We start from the raw sequence: 16,527 nt of genomic DNA, 5'->3' as shown, positions 1-16,527 counted from the left end.
GAAAAAGTTTTTAACAGCAGCGGAAAATTGTAAAATAGTGCCAACAATAAATAATTAAAAACACTTAAATGAAAAAGTAACACATCGCTAAAAATAAACACCATCAGAGACTTTGATGGGGGAAACATTACCTAATAAAGTATGCACTGGTTGAGGTTGTTCACCTTGACTCAGAGACAACACAAGGGATACCACAAACACATTTGCTTTCGGGCAATCGGGTCATCTTGACCCAGAGATAACGCAAAGGTTAAGTGTCTCAGAATGACTACATACATAGCACTATGTAAATAAAAATTACTTACTTACTTACTTAAGACGTTTCTATTTGTTCAGGCTTTTCCTTGATTTTCTGGAAGTTGTGTTATCAGTTTTATCCTGATCTTTAAAATATATACTTTATTGAATATTGTTTTGATTGTTTAAGCACTTTGTGACCCTGGTCTGGAAAAGCTCTATACAAATAAAAATGACTTACTTACTTACTACCTAGCAATATGCAAAACACATGTCAACACTTTAATAACAACAATGAAACGAAAGACGCCATTTCTTTGTGAAAACGGGGTTTTATGTTGTACAAAACGCACAAGTTTCATTACAAAAACAAAAACAAACTATTGTTATCGGATAAACTCGTAGTTCTACTTGCAACCTCAGGCAGTCGATCTAAGCACGATGTAGCAAAGAAAATAGTGTCATTCATTGAGCAAAAGACAATGTTGTTTTCCCCAATATTTAAGAGCAGAATTTAACATTTCAGCTCCAAACAAAGTCACTGGGATTTGAACTACATCATTTTTAAATAAATTCAGGCATATGTCAACAAAATTCTAAAACGCTAATTATTAATCAGAAATGTCTAGACATTGATGAAATATTAGTCAGTCTGGAAATAACATGGGATTCTCAATGGAGGAATGTAAACTTTGCATAATACAGGAGAGACTTGTCCTTTTTTTTCCCCCCAAAACATGAATCCCAAATCAGAAGATTCCACTTGGAAGTTCTTTACTAAAAAGGCCGTCAAAGTCCAGGTCCCTGTTCATCAGCTCCTCTTCAACGGTCTCCAGTGCCCACTGGTGGTCGGTCAGTTCCAGGGCCTCCCATTCAGCCTTCATTGAGGGGCACATTTTCAACGTGAGCCACTTTTAAATCTAAAATCAGAAGTTTTTTTTTTTTTTTTTTACCTTGAACGCTTTGTTAGTATCGGCAGGCATGGCCATGGCGGCTCCGCTCATCTGTTCCTGCATGATTCTGGACTGATCCGCACCTGGATTAAACAAAAACCACAAGGTTTGAAAAGTGTGACAACGATAGCGTTCTAAGCGATTTAAAATTATGGTAAATCCTCAAACTTTGACATAAAATGTAGAAAATGAATGGTTTATATTTGATAAGCTTGTACCAAAATCCACAATTCTGAACTAATATACATTATAACAAGGGTTTCTTTAAAAAAATGATTAAATAAATAACATTTGAAGTCCAATTTCTTGATACACAATTACTAAATTTGACGACACTGTGGAATACTGTGTAGCTACACTTAATTTAACTTAATTAATTCACTTTTTACAATTGGTGGAGCTAAACTCTTAATACATAAGAAGAAGCTGGAAGAGTTTATTTCAGGGGAATTAAAATGAGTCAAAATAGCTACCATTGTCTTGGCCCAGGATTAAGGAGTACATGCTTCGTAGTCCAAACACGTTCAGGAAATACCAGGATGCTGAACTGACCCTGGAGAGAAAACAAAGGGAGACATTTATCCACACAATGAATATAAACAATTTTGATAATAAATCAGAGCTGCTTTATTTTTAGTATAATAGTTATTAAACAACATTTATTGAATGCAATGGGATCTTTTTAACAGGTATGATTAATTAAAGAAAAGCTAATGTAAAAAGCAAATGTTAATTGTTATTACAACACAAAGTGTATCACAGACACGCCTTAACTACAGTTGTTTAAATATTTGCGTACCAGGAAGCATCGAGGGAAAGCAGCTCGATGCCTTGTTGCAGCATTGGCTTGAAGCGGAGAGTGAGAGGGAAGGGAACCTTAGCTGTTAGGGGGGGAAAAACAAAAGGTCAAAACAGGTCAAATATCCAATAAGCTGTCAGGCGTTGTTAGTTAAAACCCAGGGCGTGATTACTTGTGACAAATCCTGAAAAGGTCCAGTTGATCCAACCACCGATCAGGATCATTGGAAGCACATTGGTGACGTTTCCCTTCATCATGTCCGTCAGCATGCTCGGATCTATGGGGGAAAAAATGAGGTTTGATATTCAGACACACATAACAAAAGTTTAACAAGTTACATTTTAGAATAGTTTGAGACATTAAGTCTACAGTTTAGTAAGATCATGTAAATCACGGCTCACCAGTCATGGGAGAAGGAGGAACAACCTTCCTTTTCGTCTTCTTGAAGAACCCATCGTCTTGGTTATTGAAGTAGAATTTTCTCATCAGAAATGACTGAAATGCACAAAAGAAACATTTGTATTAAAAACCAGTGGATAGTTCAGGGTTCTATCATCAGCTGTGTGAAGAAAACAAGATGACCACGTAGATGTTTTTTGTTATGTGTCCCATCTTTCAATTTCTTATGATTATGACCATCTAAGAAATACATTTTTCTGAAGTATGTGGGTTTACATTGTCTTCTCAGTAGATGTTTATGGCACTTAAATAGATCTTTTCATAAATAAACTTGCTTCAAGTTTTAAATCGATCGTTATTTTAAAGGATTCATGGAGTTTTATTATCATTCCGTTCACTAAGAAAGAAGCAAACTCGTTTATAAAGAAGCCCTGTGAAGACAACAACTTGTAATAATAATACTAAAAAAGTTATTACCTTACTCAAACAAGGTAACAATACAAGTATTGCAAATTAACATTAAAGGGAGACATTATTACATCATTTGTCTGAGAGACAGAGACGATAGAAAAGACCCACAAAGTATCCTAGTTTGTGACATTAATGTGACTGTATTATGGATTACACAATGTATATCATTTGTTGTCAGGTATCGCAATAAATTGAAACAACTTAACACTTACATGATGTTTTTTATTGTTCTTTTTAACATGGATTTGCTAGTCATAGTTATATAACCTTGTCAACTGTTGAAATTATAGTCAAATTCTTTGGATATTGTGAATATATTTCAGATTCTTACTTGTTTAGGGATGTATTTTCCATTTTCTCTCAGGATTCTGCTGCGAATAAGAACCTGGCTGGAATTGGAGAGCAGGTGTCAGACATTTATCAAATAGATGTAAAAGATCCAGAGGGTCTCACCTGTCAGAGACTTGTTCAAGCGTCAACTTCTTGTCGCTCTGTAGAAGAATAGAGACGTAATGTCGAATCACACCCACAAGAAAGGTGATGAAGACAATGGGCAGCACCACCCAGAGTCGGATGTTGGAGTCCAGCAACAGCTCCGGCTCTGCCATTGAGCCTCTTGGATTTCCTGAGGAATGAAAAAAGAGAAAATACTCACCAAAAAGAAACAAACATCTACACAAATAGAAAATGAATAAAACATGGTACTAGTAGGTTTAAAGATGCTCTTGGGAAAATTATTTAAGTGTGAATAAGCGTTGAATTAATGATAAATCGCAAATGTTATAGCGTATTTTACGAGCGATAGTGTATTCTCGAAAACATTTAAAACAAATAGACACTCAATTATAATGGATTTTATGTGGTTAGCTTACGTCAGCGTTAGCCTGTTAGCTACCTTCGTCTGTGTGTCCGGGTCACAGGGATTTTAAAACAAAGGACGATGGACAAACGGCGACAAACGTTGTTCCCTTTCCCAGCAGAATACAGCCTTTATCCCGAGTTTGGATTAAAGACGATTTATAGGTTCGCATTTAAACTCGAGGCCATTGTGCTCGTCGTTGACCACCGGGATGACAGAAACAGATTCTGCTTCTGCAGCTCATCCACACCTCCCGCAGAGGGACTGCAGCGCCCCCCAGCGGTGATGGAGAGACCTTGCCTGGATCATGACTTCTGACGAATCTCACCTTTTATTTTCCCTTTTTTTTGATAAATAACTGCTGAACTACTGCTTTAAAATGAGTTATGTTGGTGCACAACTGTTCATCGTGACACATCTATGGCTTATTCCTTTTTTTTGGATATAAATATATTACCTTCTCAATAATGACCACTAGATATTTTCTAAATTAAATACATTTATTTGTAATTAAATATTAGTACACTAGAGACAATATGTTACTTAATTAAGCTTAATTAAGCTTTTATTACTTTTATGACTCACTTACAATGCTTATTTTCTCATATTTTACATATCAGTTGTGTTGTTCTAAGTGTTATCTTGACCTTTAAAGTATATATTTTAGTATTAGTATTTAGTATAGTATTTTTTTTTAGTATTGTTTTTGATTGTTTAAGCGCTTTGTGACCCTTGTCTGGAAAAGCTCTATATAAATACAAATTACTTACTTACTTACTTATATTTATATACTTATTTTATATCATCTCTATTCTATTGTAATTATTTTTATTTATTTTTAGAAAAGTTGTTGTCCTTTGAAAATAAAGAGATTCCAATTTAAGCTTTAAGTTGTTTTTTTTAACGTTTTATGACATCACTACAATAATAATACCTTCGATTGATGACATAAAGATAACATGCAAGAGTTTCGATTTTTTTTGGTCATTTAAAACATAAAATTAAACATAAAAGTGCAATAAATTTGTACTACATCAGCGTAGCACAATTATTTTTGTGTTTGATCCATTTAGATTAGATTGTTTGATAATAAAACGGGAAATTTAGTTTTGTATTAACTTAAATGGAGGCGAAGCCAAGCTTAAAATTACATGTTTGTGTCCATGTCCAGAAATTTGAAGATCTGTTAAAGAATTTAACTAAAAATTGCTGTAATAAATCATTTATAACAGCGGAAATATTTGGGTTTTCAATCCGACCAGTAGGCGGCAGAATAGTCCTGCTATGTCCAGACTCCAAAGTAAAGAAGAAGAACTTCTGCTAGTGCTAAAACGAGGAGCTGTTTCCTTTTTGTGTTTTTTTAAATAAAAAAAGGTACGTGTTCAATAAGTATCAGTTAATCTTTCACAGCTAAACTGAATCTATTAACGCCTTCGATGTCGACCCCGAGGGCATAACATTTGGCTTATTTAAAATATTTCTTGCAGATGCTAACATGCTAAAAGTGGTTGTTTTGTAGCAACTTGGTGATCTTGCGGTTTCTATCGAATAATAAAGTATCAGCTGGTTTAAGCAGATTATTTGTTGTTCGTAATACGTTTAAGTTCGTCCAAGCAGAAAGAATGTGAGCAGAAAAGAAGATATTTATAGTTATTTTCGCTGCACGTAGGGTTTCTCAGTATAAGCTCGTACAGATGAAGTCATTATTGTTCGACACTGTTTGTTTTAGTGGATCAGTCACAGTGTAAATACGATCGATGATATGAAATAAGTACTACTTACAATTTTAAATTATTGATGTATTTTGTGTCTGCAAAACAAGTGCATCTATCGATATATACGAACTCTACTTGACATGACATGACATTTTTCACGGATTTATTATTAAAAACATACAAATATGACATCGAAGGTTAAATAATTACGTCATGTTAGTATTAAATGTGTGTATGAGTATGGTTCTATGTAATTTGCTCAGAAATGTTATGAAAATGTGATTCTTTGATTAAATATTTGTACAATATACATATAGTTATTGACAGATTCTTAAACTATTCATTTTGTTTTTATACACAGGGTCTTGACCAAGTACTTTCACTCTGCGAAAATGATGAGAGAAGACGAAAGGTAAAGCTCATGATTTATTTTGTGGCCCATTAATGAAAATTAATCTCAATATATTTCTTTCTTTCTTAAGGGACGCTGGCAGCGAATACAGCGGAAATTATAACTCTGATGCAAACGCTGTGGATCCTCAAGGCGGGGAAATGCCGGGCCAGGATTTGGAGAGGGATCCTGATCAACCCTGTGCCGATGAACGACGCAGGGAGCACAGGAAAAGAGACTACGACAGAAGCCGCGATGACTATGACACAAATCATAGCCGGGGCCACGACAGAGATGGGGATCGTCACAGAGATCGCGAGAGGGACCGAGCTCGAGGGAAAGACAGATACAGTGACAGAGGCAGAGACCGAGACAGTCCAGAGGTAAGAATATTTTCAATTTCTGTTGCATTATGACTTAACATTTGTGGTAAACCAATTTTTTTATTTGCTACAGTATCGGCGAAAACGTCGAGCCAACGACAGATCTGATGACGAATATGACGATGAAAATTCTGAGCAGGACTATGGACGTGGACAAGATGAGGAGAGCAGGGTCATTGTTCTACAGGGCCTCTTATCCGATGTCACTGAAGATGATGTATGACACAAGTTTTCTTGCTTCATACACTTTTGTTTTTAACCTCGGCCAACATCTACACTCAAACAAATACTTCCATGAGAGAATATGTAATCAAATTTCCTTCACTTTAGATCTTCTCAGCCCTTGGCGAGCTCGAGGGTCCTCAGCCGTTGGACTTGCGTTTGATCAAAAGAGAAGGTGAGTGTTGCTTTTGTCAGGGTCACCGGTTTAGTCCCATAATGCCGCAATCCTGGCCAAATGTTGAGGGCAAATCTAACATTTGCACTATGATGCAACCAAGTGTTTTTATAATAGTTTTACTTTTATCGCACCACCATGTTTAAAAAATAGAAAATAGTTCTCAAAATGGATGTATTTTGTAGGTAAAATACATCTTTATATATGGTAAAATGTGCAGAATTGTCTTTGCTGAGCAGCGTTTCTTCTTCTTGTGTATAGAATCATCCACAATTGAGGAAATCCCAACTACTTAAGAGCCTCTAAAGTCACTGCTTAAGATTTTATCTGTGAAAATGAATGATTTTTTTTAATTCATTTTTCTATTTCAACACAACACGTGTGTGAAACAATGTTTTCAAATCTAGTAGCATAAACAATATAAAGTATATATTTTTAAAAAATGATACAAGACAATAAAAGCAGTGTGTGACATCACCAGATAAAAATGTCTTGTGTGCCTGCACAGATGTCCCATGCCTTCCACCCAACAACGATTCTTTGCCCGCCTTTTTATTTTAAAGCAGAGTCGAACTGAACAAGCCGATTGTGAGATTAACTACAACATGACTAACACGCCTCCCGTCTATATTTGAATGCTGTCTAGGTATAAGCAGAGGTTTCGCCTTCATGGAGTTTTATCACTTGCAAGACTCTACTCGCTGGATGGAGACCAATCAGGTTGCCACATTGATCACCAAATCTAAACTGACTCTGCCGAAGTGTTTGTTGAAATTGTTATATAGGTGACCTTGGATGAGCAATGATTTATAAACAACTAGGGTCAGCATTAAATATATAATAGTCTAAATGTTGCTTTGCTTTTGTTTTTGTGGCTAGTCATGTAGTCTTAACTGTGGTGAGACAAAAATCATCTGGTACCAAAAGTACAGATTGTTTATAAGATCAGTTCAAAATATGTCGATCGTTTTCCTCTTGGATTTAAGCTTCCTTTTCCAGCCGCTCCGACTCTCTGGCTGTGTTCGGTTAATTCCTGCGGCACGTGTTCCCGTCCTGAAAATGTAAAGTGACCTTTTACTTTCTCCACAGAATAAGTTGGTGATAAAAGGGAAGAGTGTTACTGCACTGTACAGCTACCGGAGGCAGAAGTTTGACAATTGGCTCTGTGGTTCTGTGAGTGTGATTTTTGAGTTTCCTTTATTGTAAATGTCTTCTTAAGGTGCTATTTAACTGGATCTTCTGCCAAGCCCTGGTTAAAAGTGAATCTTCTGGGAACAAAAGAAACAAACTTTTATTGGGAGTGTTTTAAAACAGCAACCTAAATGATGTGGAGTTGTTATTAAATCTTTATTAAGTCAAAATGTAGTATAATTATATATTTGTATATATATATTTGTATTTTCAGATTATTTAAATAGATTAAAAGATAATCAAAAAGGAAATTAAAAAAGATAATACAAAATAAATTCAAATTTAAATTAAGAAAAAAGATAATGATCAACTTTGACCAAATGTAAATAGATTTAATTTGTTTTAATTCGTACAAAAGAATATCAGGGAAAAAAAGTCGAATCATGTTTTGTCTTTTCTTTTGTACCTAAACACGATTTATATTCAAATGTCCATGTTTTATAGAGCTGAGTAGAGCTAGTAATTAAGTAAGTAAGTAATATTTATTTATATAGCGCTTTTCGAGACCAGGGTCACAAAGCGCTTAAACAATCAAAACAATACTCAAAAAAAAAACATACTTTAAAGATCAAGATAATACTGAGAACCTAAGGTAGGTTTCTGCAGTACACCATTTGTGATTTGTTTTCACTTTCTATAGCTTTAAAATGAGAATTTTTTCAGCTACAATTAGTGTATTTGAAGAAATGTTTTGAAAGACTGTTCAGGAGTTGTAAGGATTTTTTCTGTGTTTCTTCAGTGTGGGATGTACAACTTTCGGAAGAGGTTGATGTGTTTCCGATGCGGTTCTTCCAAAGCTGGTGAGTTCAAACTGCTGAAGGATTTTGATTTTCTCAAAAATACAGTGCAGGGAACTGGAAACTACCAAACCACTTTTTACCAAATCACTCTATTATAAAATGATGGATACATTTACTCAAGGGCCACATAGTTGATCTATCTATCTATTATAAACTGCGACAGTTTTAAGGGCGCGTCAAGCCAAAAGCAAAAAGGGACAAAAAAAATAAAAATAAAATGATATTTTTAATCGGGCTTTAGTCTTAATCTGATTGTATATTATTGTCTATTTAAATTAAATATTCTCGAAAAAGAATGGCATATTCCATACATTTATCATAGTCATTATTAAAATAGAAAACATCAAATAATAGCTTAAAATAATTTGTATAATATTGCATCTACTGGATTTCTCTTAGAAATGTGATATAAAAGCACTTTATTTTCAAAAGATTAAGAAACATTAAAAGGACAAATTTAAGTAAGAAATGATCTTTTAATAGTTGCATGTAGAGTTGAACTAGAATTGTTGGATACAAAACATTTCTACATTATTATTTTGACGTCATGTGTGAGGATAGATGGAGTCGGAGGGCCGTATTTTGTCCAGGCCTGTTTTAGTACGAGAAAATAAATAATGAATATTGAGTGGTCAAAAATGTCCAAGAATTCCTCCAACTTTAAAAATAATGTTTATCCGCAAAGTTTTCTTTCATAAAGTCGTCAGTCGTTAACTATTTTCTGTTGCACAGACGAGGAGTCAGGAGCGAGCGGCTCGTACACGGAGCGATCGGGTGGTTTCCTCCTGGACAGTGAGTAATACTAGGGTTGATGTTCTAATATGTGTATTATTTTACTGCACATTGGCACTGAAATATCTCTCCCTTTTCCATTCTCAGCGTTGATACTCCGGAACGTCGCTCCTTATTCCACAGTGAATGGAATCTTGAACATTTTGTCTCCATTTAGCAACTTGTCGTCGGGCAACATACGCCTGATCAAAGACAAGATGACGGGACAAAACCGAGGATTCGCTTTTGTTCAACTTATATCTCCTTTAGTAGGTGATCTCTGGTCCCGGGGGTTGAACTCATTTGGGTAAAAATCCTGCTTTTTCCTTCAGGAAGCGTCGCAGCTACTGGCTGTGCTGCAGGAGCTGCAGCCGCCGCTTCAGCTGGACGAGAAGGTGTTGACTGTGGAATACGCCAAGAGCGGCAGGAAGTGGGTGTTTACGATTATATGAGCTACTTTGCACACGATGGATAAGAAAATAACTAACCAAATGTTACACTTTAGGGATTCTTCACAGACTGATGTGGTCAAACCAAACACTCACACAGCCGCGAGCCTCGCCATCGCTGCCGCTCAGTGGTCGTCCTGCCAGGTACCTTATTGAGAACATTTAGATTTGGATGTTCACCAAAATAGATATAGGCTGTTAATATAACTTTAACGTGTTCACCGCTTCCAATATTAGTTTAAATCGTGTGCTATTCTTTGTGTACCCTTGCCTGTCTTTAGAACGTTAAATAAGTTCTACAAGATGCCAAATCACAGTTTGTTTCATTGTCGTTCTATTGTGCGTTTTTGCCACTATCTGTCCAATGTGATCTATGAATCTGTAATATTGATGAGAAAGAATATTTATATAAAACAATGTAAATATAGTGAAAGTATTCCAAATTTGTGATTTAACTTTTATTTGGGATGCTCAGTGCTGTCAAATATGAAATATATTCATTAAAATAAAGATTTAAAACGTATGCTTACAAATAAGACTATTCTGTACGAACCTCTGTTGATCAGGGGTGGGCAATTCAAATTCTTCAAGGGCCACATTAAATTCTGTGAATGTTGTTAGGGGCCGTCAAGCAAAAAGAAAGACAAGAAAATCCCTAAAACAAATTGTCATTAGGCTGTGACATTTATTAAGCTAAATAAGCTGCAATTTTATTCTTATATATATTTCTTCAACTAACTTAAAAAATATATTTTGAGGGATTAATATATACTTGAAAAATGACACATAAAAAGGAAAAGTAAATAAGTGTTATGTGCAAATGTAAATGAATAATAAAAACAAAATACACTTTTTAATGCACTAGAAGCATTTATACATTATCATACTTACAATACGAGGGCCACTTAAATGCAGTCAAAGGGCCGCATGTGGCGCCTGGGCCACACTTTGCCAAGATCTGCTGTAGACGAATGAAGGTGAATTAATCACATACTGTCATTTTTAATCTCGCACGCTAGGTGGCAGTGGTCATACATTGTGTTTTTGTCTCATGTTTACTGGAATATATAAGAATGGAAATGGATTAAATTGTTAACAACATTGATGCTCGAACCTAAACCTGTCTCTCCTTCTCTTACTAGTTACGACAAGGTTCCACTTCCTCCTACAACACGGCGTTACCACAAAGTGTTCAGGTCAGTCTAGTAAACAACTCGAGTCTTTAATTTAAATCAACTTTTTCAACTGTTTGCTGACTCAGGGTTATGAAGGGTGGCAGCAGCAGCAACTTAAAGGCTTCCCGGCGTCCGGTGGGAACGGACTATTGGGAGGTAACGACTTTTATTGGGAGGTGTTAATCTCTGCTGGTATTTTTGGAATAAATGATGACCTGATGAAATGTCTTCAGCTGCTCCGGGATCACACACGGCGATGCCTTCGGCTACAAGTGGGATCATCTCTCAGCCACCTCAACTGTTTATGAACAACCAGAACTGCCAACAGGTACATGTGTTGTTCATTTAAATTCTCTTTTTACTATTTAATGTCATCTTAAGAGAGTTAACTGAAGACACTGTTCTTTATAAGAGGAGAGAAAATCAGGTACCAGGCAATTAGAATTAGAATAGTGTTATTGGCGAGGAAAACGTCCTTCTATCAGGCAGAAACCTGGAGCAAAACCAGACTCAAACTGTGTGAATGCTGGACGGAGAAAATGGTGATACAGAGATAAGGGGGTAACTGTGTAGAGACATGAAGAGGATTCTGATCCAGCGTCTGATGCTCTGAAGGTGCAGAGAAAAGATGAGGAGCATATTGGCTCTCGGGGAACTTATTATTAAGAGATGTCCAGTCAAAATCACATTTAAAATATGTTGATGTCTTCTTTTTTATCTCTATTTTTAGCAGCAGCAAGTAGTTTGGCCTGTAGTTTCCGAAAAGCTTCCATCAGGATCCGCAGCTTCGACTCTCACAACTGCAGCATCAGGTGAGACGACATGATGTATGAATGAATTTGTCGTCATAAAGTTGTTACTTTTACCGGCACTACGAACACATGTACTGAAGACACACATTCTAGTGTTACCACATAATCAACGTTTGATCCATAACACCTTTTTTTTTTCCAGGTTTCCCTGACACCTCGGCATATCAGTACGATGAGAAATCCGGTTACTTCTACGACCCGCAGACCGGATTCTTCTATGACGCGAGCACTCAAGTGTGTAAACTCGACTTGTTTGGCTCTCGCTGTAACTCACGCTCCACTTTTTTCCTGTTGTTTTTAGTACTATTACAACTCTGACACTCAACAATTCCTGTACTGGGACAACGAAAAGCAGAATTACGTGCCCGTCCCTGCAAACACTGGTTCAGATCCTGCAGCTGCGGCAGCGGCTTCGACTTCAGCGGCCGCCGGCCTCAAAGAGGCCAAAGGAAAGAAGGAAAAGCCGAAGAGCAAGTCAGCGCAGCAGGTAAATGTCGTTTTTATTCTCTGGTAATGACGGAGATTATGCGTCTTATAAATTGTGCTTTTGAACCTCCAGATAGCGAAGGACATGGAGCGGTGGGCCAAAAATGTCAACAAGCGAAAAGAGATTGTGAAGATCAATGAGCAGCCGGCCGAGGACTCTGAGCCGGAGGACGTCAAAGATGAGTCGGCAGATGCAGGCTTCTATGTTTTGGAGAAAAGACTAAATGTGAGTTTATTTTCACCTCTAAGTTTCAAATGCTTATTTCAAATGAGTAAAATTCCTTTGAGATTATTATCAAAGCTCAAATTCATCAAGTGGGTTTTGACTTACCAAGTAGATTTATGTGGTTCACTGGCTCAAAATCAAAGTGAGTCCATGTGGTGTCCTGTAAAGATGCCAGTGTTTAAGATAAGATAAAGAGATTAGCTATAGTAAGTAATTTAAATTTATAAAGGGCTTTTCCAGACCAGAGTCACAAAGCGCTTAAACAATCAAAACAATACCCAATAAAATATATATTTAAAAGGTCAAGAAAACACAGAGACAAATGGGAGTCTCAGAGAATCAAGGAAAAGCCTGAACAAATAAAAATGTCTTAAGATGTTTCTTGAAGGAGTCAGTAGATCATCAAACACAGAGATCGTTCCAAAGCTTAGGAGCAACAGCCTGAAAAGATTTCTCTCCTCTGGTCCTGAAGCGTGTTCAGGAACCATCAGTAGATTCTGATCCACAGACCTCAGAGCCCGAGCTGGGGTGTAAGGCTGGATCAGATCACTGATGGAACCAGAATTTTAAAGTTGATCCTGAAAGAAACTGGAAGCCAGTGAACAGTTTTAAGGATCAGAGAAATGTGAGTTCTTCTACTAGAGCGGGTCAAAATAAAAGCTATGTCCAAGACTACACAGAGACTTTGGATAACAATAACACTGAATGATGTTTTGGTTAAAAAAGACAAATTAAAAGATGGTTAAGATCGTTTATAGATAAATACTGACAAATTGACCAAAACCTAGACAATGTAAACAATATTTTCGATCCTTTACTTAGAATGTGATTAAGATTTTGGCCCCTTGTTGGATTTACTTTGACATCCCTGACTTGGTTTGTTAAAACAATGTGAACTTATTTTAACGCAATGAAATGTGAAGCAAACAAGAATAATTTTTCTCGCCTGTTCCTGTATTGTTTGGATTTAAATGTTGATTCAAATGTTCCATTTTAGAAAATGGGGAGTTTTGAAATGGTGTCGTCTGCACCTGAACCGCTCAGAATCCCGGAGCCGGAGATGCCACCAGAAAAGGTTTTTTGTTTGTGCTTCTACCATCACATCTTCAGCTCCTGTACTATTTCATCACAAACGCACATTTTTTCAGCCGTCACAGAGCATCCAGCCTGAAGCTCACGACGCTGAGCGTTACTTTGAGGAAGCACCAAAGGAGCGACCGAGCAGCTCCGAGGAGAAGATGACGGACTGGAAGAACATGGTTTGTCTGCTGTGTCGGCGACAGTTTCCCAACAAGGACGGCCTGGTGCGTCACCAGCAGCTGTCCGACCTTCACAAGGTGAGCCCGGCGGCGAGAGCCTGAGGTTCCAATCATGACTGACGCTGCTGCCTTCTTGATTCAAAGCAAAACCTGGAGATCCATCGAAAGGCGACGATGTCAGAAGAGGAGCTCGAGGAGATGGAGAAGAGAGAGCTTGAGGTATTTGTTTCCTCTGATCATTTAGTATTATATCTGTACTATCATTCCTAAATTACCAAACGTATTTATTTCTGTGAAGCACAAATTCAACCTCACAACTTTTATTGATTCGGCTCATTCCCAAAATGCGGGCTTTGTTCTAGCTTTATTTTGTTTCTTCCACTCTTTCTTTTATTCCTCTTTTTTATACCCTTTTTTTTCCCCCATTCATTTCAATGGGGAAAATCTTCAACTCATGTTTCAACTCCTTCCACTTTGACCTAATACTTTTACTACTAATTCCAATACTACTTCCACTACTACTTCTACTACTAATACTACTACTACTTATACTTTTACTACTAAATCCAATACTACTTCCACTACTACTAATACTACTACTACGTTAAAGTTTCTACTACTTATACTTTTACTACTAATTCCACGTCTTTTACTTTAACTACTTATTCCACTACTACTGTTACTTTTCTACATCTGCTAGTTTTACTACTTATTCCACTTCTTCTATTTGTACTACTACTTTTACTTTTCTACTACTTCTAATTTAGCTACTAATTCCACTACTTCTCTAACTTTACTACATTTAATTATATTATGGGATGTTTACAGATTCAGCAGTCAGCATTCACTCTGCATTTTCTTCTGGAAATGAAAATGTTCTAGTTATCTTTTTGTTTCTCCAGCTTTGTCTTTTCTTATCTGTTTGTCTTCTATAACCGAACATGCCCAGCAATGATCAGTTTTGCTGTAATCATGCTTCTCCGTATAATAGCTACGAATAATCTCTGATACGTTTCTTACATAAAACTCTTTAATCTTGTCGTGTTGGTCACAATATCAACATTAATCTGATTTGTATGTAAGCAACGATCGATCCTTCTTTAAAATAAATCAACTTTAAATCCGTGGATGACCGACTAGAAGAAACATGACGTCCGTGAATGTCTCTAATCTTTTTGTCACATGTGACTACAATGACATCAGGATTGCTATGGTGCGTTCAAGAACATGTTCTATTTTATAACTAAAAGGGAAACACTCATAATTGACAAAGCCAAGCTTCAATTAAAAATAGATGAACAGAAAACACCCAGGTTAAGTGATTTGTGAAGAAATATATGACGTTATTTAGTCGTTAAGTGAAGTTAATATTGTGGGTTTGATTAGTTTATGGTTGTCTGCTTATTTTTGTTATTTATTTTATTATTATCTGTGTATTGTATTTGCTAAGGGGTGCAAAAATTGGTGTCAACAGGCAATCGGTGTCGCCCACAAAAATGGGGATCTGTTCACCGATACTAATCTTATTTTTAGCCGACCATATAGTGGGCCTCGTATAATAACTTGGTCTTGATTTGGTCAAAGTGACCTAAAGGATGAAAGAGGTCAAAAGGTCAGTAAGAGTTAAAACAGTTCGCAAAACTGCCATCACATTATTCTTGTTTTACATACGTGTCAAAAACAGACATGTAAAAGTGATTGCTTTTATAGTTTTACTCTTTTATTTTTTGGGATTTTTTAATTTAAACAATAAATAAATAATAGGCCTTCAAGAAAATTGCAGTTTCAATATGGAATTTAAAAAAAATATCCCTGTAGCTGAAGTACAGAGACCGAGCTGCAGAGAGGAGAGAGAAGTACGGGGTCCCTGAACCCCCCGCGGCGGCGAAGAAGAAGAGGAAGTTCTACCAGCCTCAAGCCCCCGGGGTGTAAGTATCCGACGAGATCGTCTCCATTCGAACCCGAGCTCAAACGTTATTGTCCCTCCAAACATCTCAGAGACTACGAGCAGCCCACCAAAGACGGTCTGACCAGCGATAACATCGGGAACAAAATGCTGCAGGCTATGGGATGGCAGGAGGGCACGGGTCTGGGGCGCCACCAACAGGGCATCACGACTCCCATCGCGGTGAGTAGCACGACATGTTCGCACCGCAGAAGAGTTTCCTGACCTCGTCGCTCCTCAGGCTGCGTTGAGGGTGAAGGGAACAGGTCTGGGGATCAAAGGAAGCAACTACCAACTCACCGCCTCCGACTCCTACAAGGACTCCGTCCGGAAAGCCATGTTCTCTCGCTTCTCTGATGTGTGACGACCAACAAGAAGAACTCGGATCTGTATCATATGTAAATGAAAATGTCTATTTTTAATACAGGTAGCAACATTTTCTCTGAAAGATCTAAATGTACTCTGGGATGAATCATTAAAACATTAGAATTAAACGTGATCTTTATAAACACAAGTGGGTGATTTTTATTTTTTCTTTAAACACATTTACCTCATAAAATTCATTTAAAGTCTTAATAATTTCATTTTCTTTTCATTCTCTGTTTTAATGTATTTTGTTTGTTGCGTTTATAGACATTGAATAGTTTTAAGTATTGAAAGAGTTGAACGTAGTGAGAATATATAAATACTGTGATCAATTTTTGTTTACGATGCTGTATCCGATCAATTTTTATTTTTAACCATAGGACTGTTATGGTTTCAAATTCAACAAAGTGTGCATAAATTATGTAATTATTTATTAGTATTAA

At 36.7% G+C, this 16,527-nt stretch overlaps 2 protein-coding genes across 3 annotated transcripts; one reads left to right on the top strand and one right to left on the bottom strand.

Moving 5' to 3' along the window:
* Nucleotides 1-549: 549 nt before the first annotated feature.
* On the bottom strand, nucleotides 550-3,948 carry emc3 (ER membrane protein complex subunit 3). 2 transcript variants are annotated; one of them, XM_087800439.1, is made up of 9 exons: nucleotides 3,732-3,948; nucleotides 3,313-3,484; nucleotides 3,191-3,248; nucleotides 2,391-2,484; nucleotides 2,162-2,266; nucleotides 1,990-2,071; nucleotides 1,664-1,743; nucleotides 1,191-1,273; nucleotides 550-1,115 (listed from the first exon to the last, which is right to left on the bottom strand). In XM_087800439.1, the coding sequence occupies exons 2-9, from the start codon at nucleotides 3,465-3,467 to the stop codon at nucleotides 987-989; spliced, it is 786 nt and encodes a 261-aa protein (XP_087656565.1). In that variant the 5' UTR covers nucleotides 3,468-3,484; nucleotides 3,732-3,948; the 3' UTR covers nucleotides 550-986. The 2 variants fall into 2 exon arrangements, with proteins under 2 accessions (XP_087656565.1, XP_087656566.1); XM_087800440.1 differs by having other exon boundaries at nucleotides 3,755-3,948.
* Nucleotides 3,949-5,015: 1,067 nt separating this feature from the next.
* LOC148070192 (RNA-binding protein 5-like) lies at nucleotides 5,016-16,232 on the top strand. The gene is made up of 25 exons (XM_087801210.1): nucleotides 5,016-5,092; nucleotides 5,795-5,845; nucleotides 5,916-6,207; nucleotides 6,281-6,424; nucleotides 6,538-6,604; nucleotides 7,251-7,324; nucleotides 7,694-7,777; nucleotides 8,535-8,595; nucleotides 9,328-9,387; nucleotides 9,475-9,635; nucleotides 9,699-9,796; nucleotides 9,872-9,959; nucleotides 10,958-11,011; nucleotides 11,077-11,146; nucleotides 11,224-11,318; nucleotides 11,721-11,802; nucleotides 11,945-12,036; nucleotides 12,104-12,289; nucleotides 12,362-12,514; nucleotides 13,512-13,589; nucleotides 13,663-13,851; nucleotides 13,918-13,992; nucleotides 15,592-15,701; nucleotides 15,772-15,901; nucleotides 15,960-16,232. The coding sequence occupies exons 2-25, from the start codon at nucleotides 5,826-5,828 to the stop codon at nucleotides 16,080-16,082; spliced, it is 2,586 nt and encodes an 861-aa protein (XP_087657336.1). The 5' UTR covers nucleotides 5,016-5,092; nucleotides 5,795-5,825; the 3' UTR covers nucleotides 16,083-16,232.
* Nucleotides 16,233-16,527: the final 295 nt, after the last annotated feature.

The sequence above is a fragment of the Callionymus lyra genome, chromosome 10 (genome assembly GCF_982586985.1).
Source record: "Callionymus lyra chromosome 10, fCalLyr1.hap1.1, whole genome shotgun sequence".
Lineage (NCBI taxonomy): Eukaryota > Metazoa > Chordata > Actinopteri > Syngnathiformes > Callionymidae > Callionymus > Callionymus lyra.
This window is presented reverse-complemented; position numbering and strand designations above follow the sequence as displayed.

Excerpts from the sequence above, each read along its gene's own strand:
- LOC148070192 (XM_087801210.1), top strand. The coding sequence starts at position 5,826 with ATGATGAGAGAAGACGAAAG. Across the intron at positions 9,636-9,698 it reads TTCAACTTATATCTCCTTTA|GAAGCGTCGCAGCTACTGGC; the intron begins GTAGGTGATCTC and ends TTTTTCCTTCAG. Across the intron at positions 11,803-11,944 it reads TCTCACAACTGCAGCATCAG|GTTTCCCTGACACCTCGGCA; the intron begins GTGAGACGACAT and ends TTTTTTTTCCAG.
- emc3 (XM_087800439.1), bottom strand. The coding sequence starts at position 3,467 with ATGGCAGAGCCGGAGCTGTTGCTGGACTCCAACATCCGACTCTGGGTG. Across the intron at positions 2,267-2,390 it reads TCCTCCTTCTCCCATGACTG|ATCCGAGCATGCTGACGGAC; the intron begins GTGAGCCGTGAT and ends TTTCCCCCATAG. Across the intron at positions 1,274-1,663 it reads AATCCTGGGCCAAGACAATG|GTGCGGATCAGTCCAGAATC; the intron begins GTAGCTATTTTG and ends TGTTTAATCCAG.